This window comes from Pituophis catenifer, unplaced genomic scaffold, assembly GCF_029215685.1.
Source record: "Pituophis catenifer annectens isolate HBS135680 unplaced genomic scaffold, rPitCat1.0.hap2 SCAF_6, whole genome shotgun sequence".
Lineage (NCBI taxonomy): Eukaryota > Metazoa > Chordata > Lepidosauria > Squamata > Colubridae > Pituophis > Pituophis catenifer.
Genome location: NW_027256886.1, coordinates 87,056,264 through 87,075,262, shown reverse-complemented (window position 1 = coordinate 87,075,262; position 18,999 = coordinate 87,056,264). Strand labels below are relative to the sequence as shown.

Here is an 18,999-nt window from a genome sequence, read left to right as displayed (position 1 = left end):
GACATGATAGCTGTTTTCCCGTACTTGAGAAGCAGAGAGGAGGGGAGAGGAGAGGAGAGGAGAGGAGAGGAGGGAAGGGAAGGGAAGGGAAGGGAAGGGAAGGGAAGGGAAGGGAAGGGAAGAGAAGAGAAGAGAAGAGAAGAGAAGAGAAGAGAAGAGAAGAGAAGGGAAGGGAAGGGAAGGGAAGGGAAGGGAAGGGAAGGGAAGGGAAGGGAAGGGAAGGGAAGGGAAGGGAAGGGAAGGGAAGGGAAGGGAAGGGAAGGGAAGAGAAGAGAAGAGAAGAGAAGAGAAGAGAAGAGAAGAGAAGAGAAGAGAAGAGAAGAGAAGAGGGTGTTGACTTATTCTCCAAAGCACCAGAGGGCAAGACAAGAAGGAATGGGTGGAAGAATATTAAAGAGACGTCCAACCTGGAACTAAGGAGAAATTTTCTGATAGAACAATTAATCAATGGGATCTTCTGGATTGTGGGTGCTGCCAGGATGCATTTGATTTAAATGAAACAGGGTGGATTTGATTTAAATCCTGATTTAAATCACTAGTAAAAAGGCTTGATTTAAATGAACTTGATTTAAATCACAATTTTTAAAGAGCAACTGACATCTCTGTCCCGCAGCGGCTCCTCCTCTGACCCACTGTTGATTCACCGACAGTCCCAATATTGCAGACTATGCAGCCTCATGCTACATAACTAAGCTCCATTTCATGCCGAAGAAACTAAATTATGAATGTATCTTAAATAGAAAACTATAGATTTTTTCTCCAAAAGTATTTTATTAAAATAAATTTAATAAAAATTTTAGAAAAATCTGATTTAAATTTTAAAAATCTGATTTTTTTGTAATATTAAAAAAAAAATCATCGATTTTTATCCATCCTGGATAGGACAATTAATCAATGGGATCTTTTGGATTGTGGGTGCTGCATCACTGGAGGTTTTCAAGAAGAGTCAACCTTTGAAAAGCATGGTATAAGGTCTCCTGCTCTGAGCAGAGGGTTGGACCAGTGATGAAATCTAGCCGGATCTATCCGGCTTGCGCGAACTGGTAGCGGCGGCAGTGGGAGGCTCTCTCCACCTGCCGGGACGTCATTATGTCCCGTTTTTGACCCTCTGTGCTCACACTCCTGAACCGGTAGTGAAGGTAAGTGCATTTCACCGCTGGGTTCGACTAGATAGAAGATCTCCGAGGCCCCCTCCAGCCCTATGAATCTATGTTCTATAGAAGTGGACTGAAAAAAACCCCAATGACTTTCTAAGATGAATAGGAGGCATTTTGACAAAGGTCTTCTCCAGTTATTATTTTCACAGCGGAAACCTAATCAATGTGCGCTCATCCATCGTCTCATCATACTAAACACGCCGTCAACTGGATCCAAGGTAACCCTTAATCACTCTCCTGTCTCAAGAAGGAACATCTGCAGCATAGAGAAAGGCCGGCTTGCACAGAATAATCTCTCGGGATCAAATTTATCACCTCAAAGACCAGCTGTCAGAATAAACTGTCATATTCCATCAGGCCATTCCGGCTCAGTTCAACTCTGGAACAGAAGCAACTTCAGCTGCACAATTCCGCCCCGAGGTTTTTGAACTGCTTAACCTAATGCGTCGCAACAGCACTTCGCACAGAAGACTTAACAACTGCAAGAGAGGCATCTGGTTGCCCGTATTTAGATGCTATTTTCGGGGAAGGAGGTGGGGATGAACCTGGAGTTGACACGGGTCTCTTCGTCTAGAAATGCAATGCATATGCAATAACTGCTTAGCATTTGAAGATACTCAGAAAACAGACGCTCTGCTAGAGAAGGAAAGACGGTTCACAGGCATAACATTTGTTCTTGCTTGGGGTTTGAACCATTCAACCACCCAGTGGTGGGTTGCTACTGGTTCGCCCCGGTTCGGATGAACTGGTAGCGGCGGTGGCAGGAGGCTCCGGCCACCTGCTTATGCGCATGTGCAGAAGCGTTGTGCGCGTGCACACAAGCGAACCAGTAGCAAACTAAATTGAAACCCACTATTGCAACCACCGTTGATAAAAAGGAATCTGCCTACTCTTAGGGAATCTACCACTGATTCGGTGGCGCAGTGGTTAGAAGGCAGAATTGCAGGCTGACTCTGCCCACTGCCAGGAGTTTGATTCTGATTGGCTCAAGATTGACTCATCCTTCCGAGGTCAGTAAAATGAGGACCCAGATTGTTGCGGTGGGCAATAGGCTAACTCTATAAACCGCTTAGCAAGGGCTGTAAAGCACTGTAAAGCAGTATATAAGTCTAAGCGCTATTGCTATTGACTCAGCCTTCCATCCTTCCAAGATCAGTAAAATGAGGACCCAGATTGTTGGGGGTAAGATGCTGTCTCTGTAAAACTGCTTAGAGGGCTGTAAAGCACTGTGAAGCGGTATATAAGTCTAAGTGCTATTGCTATTGATTCAGCCTTCCATCCTTCCGAGGTCAGTAAAATGAGGACCCAGATTGTTGGGGGTGGGGCAATAGGCTAACTCTGTAAACCACTTAGCGAGAGCTGTGAAGCACTATTAAGCAGTATATAAGTCTAAGGCAGTGGTGTCAAACTCGTGGCCCATGGACCGGATGTGTCATGCACTGGCCATGCCCATGTCCAGTTCAGCAAAGGGGAAAAAAGTCACGATGTGTCACATGATGCCACCGTGACAACATGAGTTTGACATCCCTGATCTAGGGAGTTTAGGTAAGTACTATCGCTAGTTAATTTTAGGGACACTTCCACACCCGCTCTTGACCCGCACTGATACTGAACAGTGCCAGTTTGACTGCAACGGAACAAAAATCATTGGCCATGCAACCACATGCAAATTTATTGAAGCTTGGTACTCAACCAATGGATTTATGAACAAATATATCAATTTCGAGCCAACCTACGAACCCATAAGGAGCCGTATCAATCGAGCAAGCAACCAACAATGGCACCGACCCCCTTGTCACTTGGTGACCTTCACACATAATGACCAGCCGGTCAGATGATCCACCGACCCCATGAGATCCATGAAAGCGGTGAAGAACTGAAACAAGATGCTTCAACCGAAGTCCCGCCGAGGAAGTCACCTTAGCCTGGTGATGAAACGTTCGGAAGCTAAACCATAAGCTCGGCAAACAAACCACCACCAACAAACACACTTCCAGACTGTAACTATGTTTATATCCTGTAATCTCTCACAAGGTAGTCTGAAATTGATCTACAACTGATTTGTAATTCTGTAGACTGGGGATCCCCAAGCCCCAGTCTGTGGAGCAGCACCAGCAGAGGTGGTTCACACAGGTTCAAGCGAACTGGTAGCGGCAATTGTGGGTGGGCCCACCACCCAACCCTGGCTCCATCTCGTGCTATTTAGGCACGTTTTCAAGGCCGGGTGCATGCGCAGAAGGCACACAAGTGAGCAAAGCACATGTGTGGAAGGCTGGGGCGCATGCATGGACAGCGCGCATGCACATGAAATGAGCGAGCGCATGCGGGGCGAACCAGTGGTAAAGGTAAGTGAAACCCACCCCTGGGCACCACGCCGCGACATGCTAGCAACCAGGCTGTGCAAAGAAAGCGAAGCCCAATCCATGGGATGCAGGTAGCACATGAAACCAGCCCCTCACTCCAAGAGCCCTGGTGGCGCAGCAGACTAAAGCACTGTTATTAACACCAGCTGCCTGCAATTACTGCAAGTTCGAATCTCTCCAAGGCTCAAGGTTGACTCAGCCTTCCATCCTTTCTAAGGTAGGTAAAATGAGGACCCAGATTGCGGGGGCAATAAACTGACTTTGTATAAAATATACAAAAGTATGAAGGCTATTGCTTAATGTATTGTAAGCCGCCCTGAGTCTCCGGAGAAGAGCGGCATATAAATCGAAAAGAAAAGAAAAGAAAAGAAAAGAAAAGAAAAGAAAAGAAAAGAAAAAGAAAAACCTCTCTCCACAGAACCTGTCCCTGGTGCCCCAAAAATTGGGGGCCGCTGCTGTAGACCTCAAAATGCAAAGAAATACAAAAAAGCAGTTCACTCTCTGGCTGCAAGAACCCACTGTCTAACCCCAAGCTACCGCAAGCGTAAAAACCCACTCATTCTATACAAAATAAAATAATAATTAAGAAACAACCCCTCTCCCCAATATATTCTTCAGAAGCAGAAACAGAACTATATTTTTTAGAATGTACTTCTGAAACAGAACATTTTTTCCACACATGGTCTCTGCCAGTACCCTGGAAAGATCTTCGGAGGCCCTTCCTTCATTGCTTTTCCGTGCTGAACCCCTCTTGAGAGGCTGCTACAAGGGGAAGCTTCCCAGCCACAAGGGAGTCATTCCTCTGCTCCGTTTTAAAGCTTCTTATTAGCTGCGACGGGGTGATAACGCATTATCAGTTTGGCAATTTCGCACGTTTTTCTCAGTAGCGGTTACACCTTAATTGACATGTGGAGGGCCGAAGTGGAGTTCTTTCTACAGGATGCCTGCTGATGGGTACCAGGAGTTAGGATTTTTGAAACTTCATGGGGAGAGTAAAAGAAGAGAGAGAAAATTACTGAGCTAAGAGGTGCCAGAAATCATTGGCGCACCTAATCAGCTTCTACTGTATGATCTGGTCACTCAAGAGCTGGTTGTGAACTCGCCCAGGCACGTGGGCAAGTGAATAAACTGGGTTTATTAAGCCGGATTCAAGCACGCAAATGAGCTCCAGAAAGCACAGCATGAAACAGATGCAATCTGGAATTAAGCTCAGCGCTGGGAGAAGCCGCCTCCCAGCATGGTTATATAGACAAGCCACGCCCTCCGCCAGCATAGACCATGCCCGGAAATTGCTTGCCCAGCTCCGCATGGCTGCACAGCTGATCGTCGGGCATCCTGGTTGCACAGCTGAGCATTGGGTGTCCCGGTTCTCTTGCACTGGCCGCTGCCAGGCACACAGCTGATTGGCGCTCCAATGGGGCTTCTCCGGAGCGTGGCTGCAGCCCCTGGCATCACGGACATTCCCACCACCACCACCAGGATCTCCCCGCCCCTGGTATGGCAAACCCTGAGATTTGACACTGCCATGTAAGCCTTACATAGAAGGCTTTCTGGTTGTAACACTGAAGTACAGATCCAACTACAGGTAGTCCTTGACTTACGACCACAATCGAGCCCAAACCGTCTGTTGTAAAGTGAGGCATTTGTTAAGTGGGTTTTGCCCCATTTTACAACCTTTCTTGCCACAGTTGCTAAGTGAATCTCTGCAGCTGATAAATTAGCAATCCCATTGTTAAGTGAATCTGGTTTCCCCACTGACTTTACTCGTCAGAAAGTCGCCAAAGGGATGCAGCAACTTGCAGCAATGTGACCTTGGGATGCAGCAACGGTCAGAAGTATGATCCAGTTGCCAAGCATCTGAATTTTGATCACGGGAAAAATAGTCATAAGCCACTTTTTTCAGTACCATTGTAACTTTGATCGGTCACTACATGAACCGTTGCTAAGTCGAGGACTACCTATACGGTTGAGATTGAGATTCCTACGGATGTCACCAGGTTTAGGATCCCCATAGTGACAGATTACACGCTGTAACAACCAGCTACACATCCTCCTTAAATTGGACAAGCCAACTTTGAAAATCAATGATCACCATCACATCTTACAGCAGTGGCAACATGCCTTGCACATAATACCTTCTTTTCCCTAATACGATGTTTCTCGCTCTCCCCCACCCTATTAGAAAACCCCAAAGAACAAAGAAAACGGAGGAGGGAAATGTCTATCTTCCAACCATCCATCATCAATGCTTGTCTTGAAAAAGACACACCTGTAGATATTGATGGAAACGTTTTCTATTCCACATTTTGCTCTCCGGAAAAGAAACTTCCATAGTTATGATTTATTATTACCTCCTCCTTGCTGTTACTAGGCAAAAAAAGTAATTATCACATAAAAGCAACTCCTCTTCTAGAAAAAAAAGAAAAGAAAAGAAATGAAACTGCAGACAAAACATAAGGAACCAAAAACCTGCAAGCACTTTTTAGAGGAATGTCAAGAGCAGGTAGAGGCATATTCCAAGCATCTTTTCAGAAAGGGATGGTATTTAATGGATCCTGGCTGAGCTTAAAAAGCTAGGTAGAATATGACTTAAGTATCTTTAGGATAGTGAGAGGGGCTGCATATAAATTTAATAAACAAACAAATAAACACAGTGAACAACAATTTTTTTTAGCATATGATGTGTTAAAACATACGAAGAACAGTTGCAGGAATTGGGAATGGCTGTTGGTAGGACAAGAAGTAACAGATGGAAACCTATCAAAGAAAGATCTAACCTAGAATGAAGGAACAATGCCCCAACAGTGAGGACAATTAACCAGTGGAAGTTGCCTGCAGAAGTTGTGGGTGCTCCATAACTGGAGGTTTTTAAGAAGAGATTTGGAAAGACACATCCAGAATGGCATACGGTCTCCTGCTTGAGTAGAGAGTTGGACTAGAAGACTTCCAAGCTCCCTTCCAATTCTCTTTATTATGTATTCTAAATCTTTAGATAAGTGACTATCAGGAACTAGACGGGAGAGTCCAATGTTTATTGGACCTGGCCACTTCAAGATGTGCAGATTTCAACTTCCAGAATGTCCCAGACAGCATGGGAGTTGACATTAACACAACTTCAAGTGGGAAGATTGAGAAACATTTTGGTAGTCAAACAAAACAAAACTTGGGAGACTTCCACCTTGTTGTCACGAAAATTGCACTCTCTACAAAGATAGGTTGAGTTGAAATGGCCTTGTGGGGTTTTTTCAGCCAACTATACTGCAGAGAGTGACGGTGACCAACCCTTCTTTATTACATGAACTTCCACCATTGGCAAGAACTTCCACCATTGGCAATACGAGCTGAGCGTTTAGATGTGGTCATGTGCCATTTTTCAAGGCAATAACACCATTTTTAATTTGGGCCCAGGGATGAATCAACATTTAGGAGAGATGAGAAATCCATGGAGTTAACAAATTTAGCAAATATGATTTCAGGGCATCTGCAAAGGCAAAACCGATGCCTCTCTTGGTGTCAAATACAAGCAGCCCTCAACTTAACGACTACAATTGAACCCAAAAATGTAGGTTGCTAAGTGAGTTTTGCCCCGTTTTACAACTTTTCTTGCCACGTTTTCTTGGAGCGAATCCCTGCAGTTGTTAAATTAGTTAAACGGTTAAGTGAATCATCGACTTTGTCAGGATTCAAAAGGGGATCATGTGACACTTCAACCGTCATAAATGTGAATCGGTTGTCAAGCATCCAAATGTAAATGACGTGACTGAGGGGAATGCTATAACGGTCATCCGTGTGAAAAATCATCCTTAAGTCACTTTTTTCAGTGTTGTGTTAACGTCAAATGGTCATTAAGCAATCCAGTTTCAGGAACCGTCCAGTGGAATTCTCTGCTTAACCCAAAATGTATTTCTTTGCAAAATGTATTTCTAAAACCTACTCAGGGAAGTGAGTCTCATTGATAAATCTAGACAGCCAATCATACTTCCCCCATTGATTCATTGGATGGTCCTAGGCAAGGAGACAGATCCTTGGAAGTCAGGATTATGACTTCATACAAGCTACCTCAAGGCACTTTTGCAACGGTTACTGAGAAAATGGAAGCGAAATGTTTTTTTAAGCCCTGCACATTGGTATTATTACTGCTCTGAAAATTTGAGGGTGGGGGGGTGGAAGTCACAATGAAAGCAAGGCTTAAGGCCAGAAGGAGAGCTTCTGGCAGTCTTGGCAGGGGTGTGAGCCGAGATGAATCACCCCCTTTTGAGCAGTTTCTCTCTTCACTTTTGGTGAAGCCATTTGCAAACTCCAAAATTCCTCCGTTAGCAAATTTCTACGTGTTAGGAAGTGCAACCATCATCTTGGTTTCTTTTTAAAAAAAAAACCACACTTTTGCCAAATCCAGAGACAAAGTCCTTCCAGCTGAAGCCTTCACGTCTGTCCAACCATCAACCAAGGCAACTTGGTGGCCTCCAAAGGCATTAAAAAAAAAAAAAAAGCCTGACCCAGCCACAACCGCAAGGATTTCTCCCCCTGTCCAGAGCTGCCACGAATCCAGATGCCACAAATACATACGGTACCCCTATTTAGTGTCGCCAAAAGAACCTCAACCTTGCAACCTCTGGTGCCTCCAACCCTTCAGCTTGTGGATGCTACCATTGGAACGGAAGTACCGTGTGCTTTCCCCCCCACTCTTTCTGGATTGGTTCGCCATTTGCACACCTGCAGTGGCCTTTTTGGGGGGATGGGGAGGGGGCGGGGAAACCAGTCTCCATCCAGGCATGGGACTTTTCCCAGCAAGGTGTTCAATCCGGATGACAGGTACACTTACAACCGTCCATGTATTGACCGCAAAAGTTACAACGGCGCTGGAATAAATCGACTTAATAATAATAATAACTTTATTGTCATTGTACGTGTACACACAGTATACCCATAGAATGAAATTCACTTAACACCCAAAAACCAGGTCCAACACACCTAACAATCCCCAAACGCACAGACTTACGACTGTGTTTCACGCTTACAACCGCTGCAGCGTCGCAAAATTCAGACGCTGACTCCCATTTACGACGGTCGCAGCGGCATCCCGAGGTCACGCGATCCCCATTTTGCGACCTTCCCGCGAGCCAAATCAAGGTGGGAAGCCCGGATTCTCTTCGCCAACTAATTTAACCCCCTGCCGCAATTCACTTAACAACAAAGGTCGTTAAGACGGGGCAAAACTCACTTAACTGTCTCCTTGGGAGATAGCAATGTTGGGGTTGTAAATTGAAGACTACCTGGATGGGAGTGCTCCTGCTTGAATAAACGCTGCCCGGATCTCCCTCTCCCCACCCACCCCCCTTCTTCCCACCAGGTAAGCCTACACCTGGTTGGGGGGGTCACCTCCGACTCACCTGCCGACTCTCCCGGCTGCACCTCCTGGGTGTTCAGGTAGAGGATGGAGAGCAGGTGAGGCTGGGTCTTCTCCAGCGCCACCCGCAAGTCCTGGAAGTGATCCCGCTCCTTGGCTAGCAGCAGCTGGAGCAGCAGCTCGGCCTTGCCCACGCTGGCCGGGATCGGCTCGCTAGATCCACCGCCGCCGCCTTCCTCGCCTTCTCCCCCGGCGGCCGTCCTCAGGCCGGCCTCCCGCAGCTGGTGCAAGTCGCGGGGGCTGAGCACGGCCGCCGCCTCCAGCAGCTCGATCACCTGCTCCACCTCGGTCATGGCCTGCGCCAGGCTCTGCTGACACTGGGCCAGCAGCTCTTTGTGCTTGGGCTCCATGGCAGCCGCAGCCGCCGCCGCCGCAACCGCCGGGGCCCTGCGTGAGTCTCCCCGGCCCGAAGCTCCGCAACTCCCCGGCCCGCGATGGCGGCGGCGGCGGCGGCGGCGAGGAGGAGGAGGAGATGCTGGAGGGCGGCTGCAGCTGCTGTTCTGGCGAACGGCGGCCCCGCTTCGTTTCTTTTCCTTCCTTCCTTCCTTCCTTCCTTCCTTCCTTCCTTCCTTCCTTCCTTCCTTCCTCTCTCACTTTCTTTCCTTCCTACTTTGCTTCCTTCCTCCCTCCCTCCTCCTTTCTTTTCCTTCCTCCTTCCCTTCTTTCTTTCCTTGTTTCCTCCCTCCCTCCCTCCTTCTGTCCTCTTTCCTTCCTTCCTTCTTTCCTTCTTCCCTCCTTGCTTTTCTTTTTTTCCTCCCTCCCTCCTTCTGTCCTTTCTTTCTTTCCCTCCTTTCTTTCCCTTTTTTCTCCCTCCTTTTTTTCCTTCCGCCTTCCCTCCCTATCTCTGGTCTTCCTTTCCTTTCTTTCCTCCCTTCCTCTGTCCTTTCTTTCTTTCTTTTTCTTTCTTTCCTTCCTTCCTTCTTTCCTTTCCTGCCTTCCTTCCTCCGATGGAGGGAGGAGAAGGAGGAGGAGGCCCCTCCTACCCGCCCAGGGAGCTCCGCAACTTTTCGCCCCTCAGACAATGGGCGCCGCGCGGGGCTCCCACGCGGCCCTCGCCCACCCGCGCCCGGCCAGAGCCAAGGCAGGGAAGGCAGCGAGGGGAAAGCAAGGGGCCGGCCTTCCTTCCCTCCTTCCTTCCTTCCTTCCTTCAATGCCTTCTCCTCAGGGCGGATTTCCTCCTCCGACTCGCTACAAAGTTACGCCGCGAGCTTGGCAACTGTTGCTCCCGGGGCCGCCTAGCTGCCGGGCCGCGCAGGGCGGCTCAGCGGGAGAAGCCCGGCGGGGGCTTCCATTCGCCTCCCGAGAAGGCCCCCGACCCCCTTTCGCTGAGGGAAGCCTTCGGCTATCCCGGGAGTTGCCGCCGCCGCCGCCGCCGTTGGTTTTATTTTTTCTTTCTTTCTTTTCCTTTCAACGGCCGGCGGGGCTCCGCGGTGGGCCGAAGGCGGCCAGCTGCATCCCTCCGTCTCTCTCGTTCTCTCTCTCCCACTCTCTCTCTCTCTCTTTCTGGGCGGGCGGTGGGCGCTCCTCCCGGCCGGGCCTGAGGGTCAGCAGCTCCGGCGTTGCCTGGCGAACGCAGCCATCTTTGCTGCACTGGGGTTCGGGCGGGGGCCGCTGCTGCCGCCGTTGCGCTTGGGCTGCAGGAACTGCCTTATCCCCGCCTGGCTGCCTGGGGCCGCCTCCCCCCCCCCGTCCCCGATTGCGCGGCGGAGAGGAGACCGGGGCGGGCGGCCCGCCTCGCCTGCCTGCCCGCCCTCCCTCCCTCTTCGGCCCCCGCCTAGCGCTTGGAAGAGCAGCCGGGCGAGGCGAGGGGGAAGGCGGCTGCAGCTCCCAGCCTTGGCTCGCCTTGCGTTAACTTTCGTTGCAAGCGCCCGCCTTTTTTTTCCCCATTCCCAGCCGGGCCGCTGGTGCTTTGGCAGAATCGGCATCTCCTCTGACCCGAAGCTGGGCTCTTATGAAGCTAAGCAGGGTCGGGCCTGGTTGGGACTTGGAGGGGAGCTTTAAACAGATTAACAGAGTTGGAAGGGACCTTATTGGTCATCTAGTCCAACCCCCCCCCCCCCAAGGAGGAAGACCCTATATCAGTGATGGTTAACCTTTTCCGGACCGAGTGCCCAAAGCGGGTTCGCACACAAATGCATCTGTGTACCTAAACCCCCCAAAATGCAATGTGTGTGTAGGCCCCACCCCCCTGCGCATGCACGTGCCCCCTGCATGTGCACGCGGCCTACCCCATGCAGCCCGCCCCTCGTGCATACACGGCCCCCATATGTGCCCCGCCACCATGCTTGCGTGTGCGTCCCCTGCATGCACCCCACATGCACGACAGAGACACGACGGCCGGCAGGAGGTGCACGCGCATGCGTGGCTGAGCTGGTGCGACAGCTTGCGTGCCCACAGAGAGGGCGCTCCATGCCACCTCTGGCACGCATGCCATAGATTCGCTATCACGGCCCTACACCATTTCTGACAAATGGCAGCCCAATCTTTTCTTGAAAGTCTGAAGTGATGAAGCTCCCACAACTTCCGAAGGCAGCTTCTGTTCCACGGGTTGATTGTTCTCACTGTCAGAAAGCTCTCCGCGAATTGAAGAGCTAAAGAAGCTTCTTTGATTGAGAAGCGAAACGTCTTCAAAGAAAAACCAGAAAGTCCAGTTGTCTCTTGAAGAAAAAAAAAGCACCTTGGGGAACAGAAGAATAAGAGTGGGAAGGGAGCTTGGAGGTCTTCTAGGCCAACCCCCTCTCAAGCAGGAGACCCTACACCAGGGATCTCCAACCCCGGGCCCAGAGCCCACTACCAAGCTATGATGCAGTCAGAACCGGGCCACACGAGGGGATAGCCAGTTTCCCCCTCCCCCACCCTGCTGGGCTGCTAAACTGTAAAGGTTTTCAAGAAGAGACTGGACAGCCACTTGTCTGGAATTGAATAGGGTCTCCTGCTTGAGCAGGGGGTCAGACTAGAAGACCTCCAAGGTCCCTTCCAACTTTGTTGATCTGTTGTTCTTACCGATCAAGCTGGAAAGGACTATATATCATTCCACACAAGTGTTGTCCAGTCTCTTCTTAAAAGCCTCCAGTGATGGAGCACCCATGATTTCTGGAGGCAAGTTGTTCCACTGGTTAATTGTCTTCACTGTTAGGAAATTTCCCCTTAATTCCAGGTTGCTTCTCTCCTTTGATTAGTTTCCATCCGTTGATTCTTGCCTTTCTGGGGTGAACCACCTCCCTGCTGGATCTGGCCAGAAGAATCAGTCCCCAGATTGAGGGTTTGTACTTGGCTTGGCTTCTCGATTGCATCAACTGCAGGTGAGGTTGAGTCAGCAACAGTTTTCCTAGGGTTTGGGCAACTCATCAACCCACAGAGTTAGCTAGATACCTCCTTGCATCAAGGGAGTTGCGGGCTCCCTACCTATTCTTTGGACAAGGAGTGAGCCAGATTAAGGATCATGCTAATGGTTCACACAGGGACTCAGTGGCTAAGGCGCTGAGCTTGTCGATCAAAAGGTTGGTAGTTCAGCGGTTCGAATCCCTAGTGCCATGTAATGGAGTGAGCTCCCATTACTTGAACCAGCTTCTGCCAACCTAGCAGTTCAAGAGCACATAAACAATGCAAGTAGAAAAATAGGGTCCACCTTTGCTGGGGAGATAACAGCATTCTGTGCGCCTTTGCCGTTTAATCATGCCGGCCACATGACCACGGAGACGTCTTCAGACAGCACTGGCTCTTCGGCTTTCAAACGGAGATGAGCACCGCCCTCTAGAGTCGGGAACAACTAGCACGTATGTGCGAAGGAAACATTTACCTTTACCTTAATGGTTCACACAGGTTGTGGGTGTGATAGATGGTCATTGCAACCACAAGAGCCAATTCCCGGTCTTTGTTTTACATAAACCATACCCACTGAGCAAAGCTGCCTTTTGCAACTGACTTGTGAAGTTGTCACTATCCGATAGTGTTCAAGAGATGTTCCAGATGTTTGGGGGTTGTGCCCAAAGCCAAAGTACCTCTTACAGGTAGTCCTTGACTTACGACCGCAATTGAGCCCATGATGGATGTTGCTAAGTGAGAAATTGGTTACGTTTTGGCCCATTTTACGGCTTTCCTTGCCACCTTTTGTTCGGTGAATCGCTGCAGTTCTTAAATTAGTACCGTGTGTGAATCTGGCTTCCCGATTGACTTTGCTTGTCAGAACGTCGCAAAACGGGATCACGTAACTCTGGGACACTGCAGCCTAAATATGAGCCAGCGGTCAAGCATCCTAATGTAAATCACGTGACTGTGAGGCTACTACAAAGGTTGTAAGCATGAAAAATGGTCATAAGTCACTTTTTTCAGTGCCGTTGTAACTTGGAACGGTCACTAAATGTACTGTTGTGAGTTAAGAAATACCTGTACTGATATTTTGGCACAGTGATGGTGGGAAGACTTTAGAAATTGCAATAAATAGATCATGGGGGAATTATCTTAGTCTAAGTAACCTATAGAAGTACTAATTCAGAATCACTATACCGCTGGTCCAAATCAAAGAAGCATGTCAAAATAAATGGAATAAGATAAAACTTAATAATATAAGAAAACGTTAAAATATAATAAATTAAGGACAGTACAGTGTAGGTAGTCCTCAACTTACAACATTTCATTTAGCGACCATCCAAAGTTAAAGCGGCACTGAAAAAAAGTGACAATTTTTCACATCTGTGACCATTCCAACAATCCTTGTGATCAAAATTGAGACAGTTGGCAACTGACTCATATTTATGACGGTTGCAGTGTCCTGGGGTCTCCTTTTGCGACCTTCTGACAGGCAAAGTCAATGGGGGAAGCCAGATTCACTTAACAACTTCAGTGATTCACTTAACAACAGCATGCGCGCCAGGCAGCTGCTCTTCCGGTTTCCGGTGTTACCACGCATTTCGGTACTCGGTGCTGAAAAGGTTCGCCAACACTGCTCTATACCATCTTGGACCCGTGACAATAATTATTCTGGAGTCCTGGTGATGAATTTAAATGTTCTTAAGATGCCTTCAACGCGACCATATCTTAAGGCTTGGTGGAAAATGAGAAACATCAACTTTTTGTCACTCGGAGTCAGAACAGGAATTTATTTGATTGGCCATGTCTTGACAGTTGCTTGAAAATACCTGGTCATAATGACCTGCTTTAACTTACCCTGTTTCCCCGAAAATAATACATCCCTGATAATAAGCCCAATCAGGCTTTTGAGCGCATACGCTAAAATAAGCCTCCCCCGAATATAAGCCCTCCCCGAAAATATTTCAACGCAGAGCTGGAAATCAGGTAAGATGGCAAAAGGAATCCCATCTTGCTCCACGTGTCCCAAAATAATAAGACCTCCCTGAACATAAAGCCAAGCGCTTATTTTGGGGTTCAAAAAATAGACAGGGTCTTATTTTGGGGAAAACACTGTATTTATATAGGGTGTCTGAGTGTTCACGCTGACCATGCCACAGTGAGTGGCAAGAGGCATAGAAACCGAAATTTCCAAAAGAAAAGAGCCAAAAATCCAAAATCATGCACAAAGGGGAGATAATTTCCCAATGCTTCTGGAAAATTGTTATCCAGGGGAAGGAAAGAATTTGGACAATTTTTTAAAAAAAATAATAAATGAAGACAAATATACATGTCCCAGGATAATGTCGCAGAATCCAATCTGGGTCGGTCACCGGGACCAGAGATTTTGTCTTCCGAGCTTTTGGACACCCCAAAACGATGAGAGAGAAATTCCCTCAGGATGAGCTCCAGCACGAGTCCGAAAACTCGGAAGGCTAAACCTTTGCTCCCGGTGACTGACCCAGATTGGACCCTGCAATATTTTCTTTTAAATGTTACAGAATCAAAGGAAGAAAAAAACCCCACCCTGTTTATATATTGCCATCCAGAATGATTAGAAAGATTAAAAAAAACTCCACCATGGTTGTCAGAAACAAGGCGAATCCTGACATCATCCAGTATTCAAATCTGTGGAAGATGGCTGCCCTGTGATCTCCTCGTGAGGAGCAGTCACCCAGAGCACATGTGGGCAATCTCACATCCTCTCCTTATCTGGAGAATTCCAAAAAAACCTGGAGCCGTGGTGGTGCGGTTAGAATGCGGTACTGCAGGTTACTTATGCTGACTGCAGTTCGAGTCTCACCGGCTCAAGGTTGACTCATCCTTCCATCTTTCCGAGGTCGGTAAAATGAGGAGCCAGATTGTTGGGGACAATATGCTGACTGTAAACTGCTTAGAGAGGGCTGTAAAAGCACTATCAAGCAGTATATAATTCTTAACACTATTGCTATTGACTCAGCCTTCCATCCTTCTGAGATCGGTAAAATGAGGACCCAGATTGTTGGGGGCAAAAGGCTGACTCTGTAAACCGCTTAGAGAGGGCTGTAAAGCACTGTGAAGTGGTATATAAGTCTAAGGGCTATTGCTATTTACCAGTTCCTTCGTCTTTGCCATCAACTCTACTTTCACTGAGCTGCCCACAGTTTGCTATATACCTTTACTGGAAGTCCCGTTTATTTATATTTTTAAAGGATGCTAAAATGTAAATGAAAAAAGGAACATACATGTAGTATGGAAATGGTTTGCCACTACCTATTTCTAGACTTCTTTAGACTTCTCATTTAGTCAGTGTCTCTGGAATGTCTTCTGGCAGGCCCCCATTCAAATATTATCCAGGTCCAGTCCAGCTTAGCTTTTGATGACCATCCAATGTCAGATAAGAAGACAATGTTAATTAGACAATTTTAATTAGACCCCAAAGCTTTGCTGGCTGGGGAATTCTGTGAGTTGAAGTCCTCCAGGCTTAAAGTTGCCAAGGTTGGAGACCCCTGAACTAGACGGAACTTTGTAACATCCATTTGAACAGTTGAGCTTATCTTTTGATGATTTAAGAACACGTCCATATCATTTTCTTGGCAACAGTATGGAAATCTTTTTTTCTCCCTAGGAAATTAACTCCCCATTCTCAACTCTTGAGATTTCCTGGAGATTTCCTAATTTATGCTCTGGCAGATCTAATGATCCTTTGCTTTTTCATGACCAGCCAAAGTGGGGTATGTGCTTTAGATATATTTCAGTGTCTCTTGTCTCTTTCTTCCCCCACTCCCCAACATTTTCATGGCTTCCATGCTTGTGGAAACTTCACAACTTTTGCTCACCTTTAACTGCAACAATTTGCTAATACCGGCAAGGGAAGGAAATGTCTCCTGCAGCTCTATGAGAAGATTGGTTAAGTATTAATGAAGGAAAAAGGAGAGATATTCAGATATTCAGTAAAAGACAACACCCTGAACATGGGAATAAAGCATTGCCATCTGCTGGAAATGGTGCCATCCCCGCTCATATGAAGAGCAACCTTCTTTTACTGTCTAACTGCTGTTCACACTTACAACATTTGCTCGTATTCTTGATATCAATAAATCCAATTATTTATGCAGGATTTCACTCACATTTCTGCTACCCAATTAATGCCACTTGCAGCCATAATTGCTACTTCGTTACATGTTGCTGCATTGAATTACACCCAACCCAGTGATCTTACTTCTATATTAGGGGCATTCATTCAGGGACAAGTCTAGCTGGACTGAAGGTGGCCCACATTACACCCTCTTTACAACTCTGTGACCCCTTAATTCAGGGTAGAATCAGGATGACTGGAGGGAGCTGAGAGTTTACTGGCCGGATGCCTTTCCTGATGCCTACGCGGAGTTCACAGCAGATATTTTTTCTTTGTGCCCTAGGAAAAAAACCTCCCCCGCTACCTAGGATTAAACTCTCAACCTTCCGAGTGGGAGGCGAGTGTCTTCACCATTAGGCTGCTGAAGGCGGCCTACGTTGGGCATAGAACCCCGACAACGCTGAACATAGAAACAACAATTCACGCCTGAATTCATTGCTCTCAGTTTCCCCTGCCCTCAAATGGTCTTTGAATGACTTCTATCATGTGCCACATAGACTGCCCTGTCCTGTTTCCATGATGGCCTCAACTGTGACTGGAAGCCGTTTCCTGTTTTAGCTGCATCTGTGGAAGCCGAAGGCATTTCAAGCTTATATTTTGAAGACCTAACAGATAGATGCAGATTGATAATGACATTGCCTGACTTCTAGTCAGATCCATGAAATGCACACCACTTCCCTTAAGTTACATGATGTGAAAGAGCCCCTTCTGTCTTTTTCCTCATCTCCTGTCTGGATTTAGGGCCATGCAGGGAGTCAAAGGAGGAATGTGCTTTGGCCACAGTGCCTGCCAGCTATTCCTTCACTAGCAATAGCAATAGCACTTATATACCGCTTCACAGTGCTTTACAGCCCTAAGAGCTTTACAGACTCAGCCTCTTGCCCCCAACAATCTGGGTCCTCAGTTTACCAACCTCAGAAGAATGGAAGGTTGAATCAATAGCAATAGCACTTAAGACTTATATACCGCTTCACACTGCTTTACAGCCCTCTCTAAGCGGTTTATAGGGTCAGCACATTGCCCCCAACAATCAGGGTCCTCATTTTACCAACCTTGGAAGGCTGCGTCAACCTTGAGCCGGTCAGGATTGAACTGTTGGCAGTGGGTAGAGTCAGCCTGTAATAGGAGCCTTGGTGGAGCAGTGGACTAAAGTGCTGTTAAGGTAGCACTTAGCTGCCAGCAGCCTGCAATTACTGCGAGTTCAAATCTCACCAGGCTCAAGGTTGACTCAGCCTTCCATCCTTCCGAGGTAGGTAAAATGAGGACCCGGATTGTGGGGGCAATAAGCTGACTTTGTATAAAAAAGAACACCGCTTGGGGGGGAGGGGGCGAAAGCCCTACTAAGCAGGTATATACAAAAGTATGAAGGCTATTGCTTTTTCCAGCCTGACTGAAGGTAGGAGTAAAAGGAAGGGAGGAAAAACACTGTGAAAGGATGGATGTAGAAAATGGGGCATAAAATTCAACTTGGAAGCTAACAGAGGTGATTAACAGGGAATGGAGGTTTGTCAAAAAAAAAAAAGTTAACACTGGTTACTCTCTGATTTAAAAAGGGGGGGGGGAGTGAGATGTCACCTCCATCTCCTCTACTACAACAGAATTCCTTATGCCACCAGGCTTGAAATTTTGGGCTGAGATAACTTAGAACTACGCCGCCTTCGGTCTGACCTAAGCGCAGTACACAAAATTATCTGCTACAGCGTCCTACCTGTCAATGACTACTTCAGCTTCAACCACAACAATACACGAGCAAATAATAGATACAAACTCAAGGTAAACCGCTCCAAGCTCGGTTGCAGAGAATGTAACTTCAGCAACAGAGTGGTCAATGCCTGGAATGCACTACCCGACTCTGTGGTTACATCCCCAAAACTTTAACCTTAGACTGTCTACTGTTGACCTCACCCCATTCCTAAGGGGTCCGTAAAGGGGGCTTGCATAAGTGCACCAAAATGCCTACTGTCCCCATTTATTTGTATTTATTTCCTATGTTCATAATCATTTTTATACTTATATCTGTTACCTTATATATGTTTGACAAATAAAATAATAAATAAATAAATAAAAGAAACACCCCTCCACTCCTGGTGCATATCCCCGCAAGCAGAAATTCTTCCAAACAAGGATGAACCTTCAAAGTTTGAACCTGGTTTGTATCAGGAGATGCCAGAACTGTAACTGAGAATTTGAAATTAAAGATGGTGGAAGGGAGCCCTTTCTGGGCCCAAACAACTTGCGTGTGCTTGGATTAACCCGAAAACAAACTTGAGTTTTTATAATACAGTTGCAAGATGGGGATGATTTACAGTATTTCGGTGTCAGTATATATTCAGGTGCAGTACAGTTTTTCATGTTTTGTTATAGTTTTTCATGTTTCGTGCATCCAGTTTTGGTCACCACCTTACAAAAAAAAAAAAAAAAGATGTTGAGGCTTTGGAAAAAGTGCAAAGAAGAGCAACGAAGATGATTAAAAGGCTGGAGGCAAACATATGAAGAATGGTTGAATTGGGTATGTTTAATCTAGAGAATCATGGCATCCGGCCCTCTCAATTCCTGGCAAATAGATGGGGAAGAAATGGAGGTAGTGACAGATTTTATTTTCCTGGG

The 18,999-nt window shown here is 47.2% G+C and overlaps 1 protein-coding gene across 1 annotated transcript in view; it reads right to left on the bottom strand.

The window, feature by feature from the left end:
* Nucleotides 1–10,603, bottom strand: part of DLG5 (discs large MAGUK scaffold protein 5) — a 145,485-nt gene extending 134,882 nt beyond the window's left edge. Inside the window, exon 1 of the mRNA XM_070946450.1 lies at nt 8,911–10,603. Within this exon, the coding sequence (XP_070802551.1) occupies nt 8,911–9,277 (367 nt within the window). The 5' untranslated portion in view covers nt 9,278–10,603. The remainder of the gene's footprint in view (nt 1–8,910) is intronic.
* Nucleotides 10,604–18,999: the final 8,396 nt, after the last annotated feature.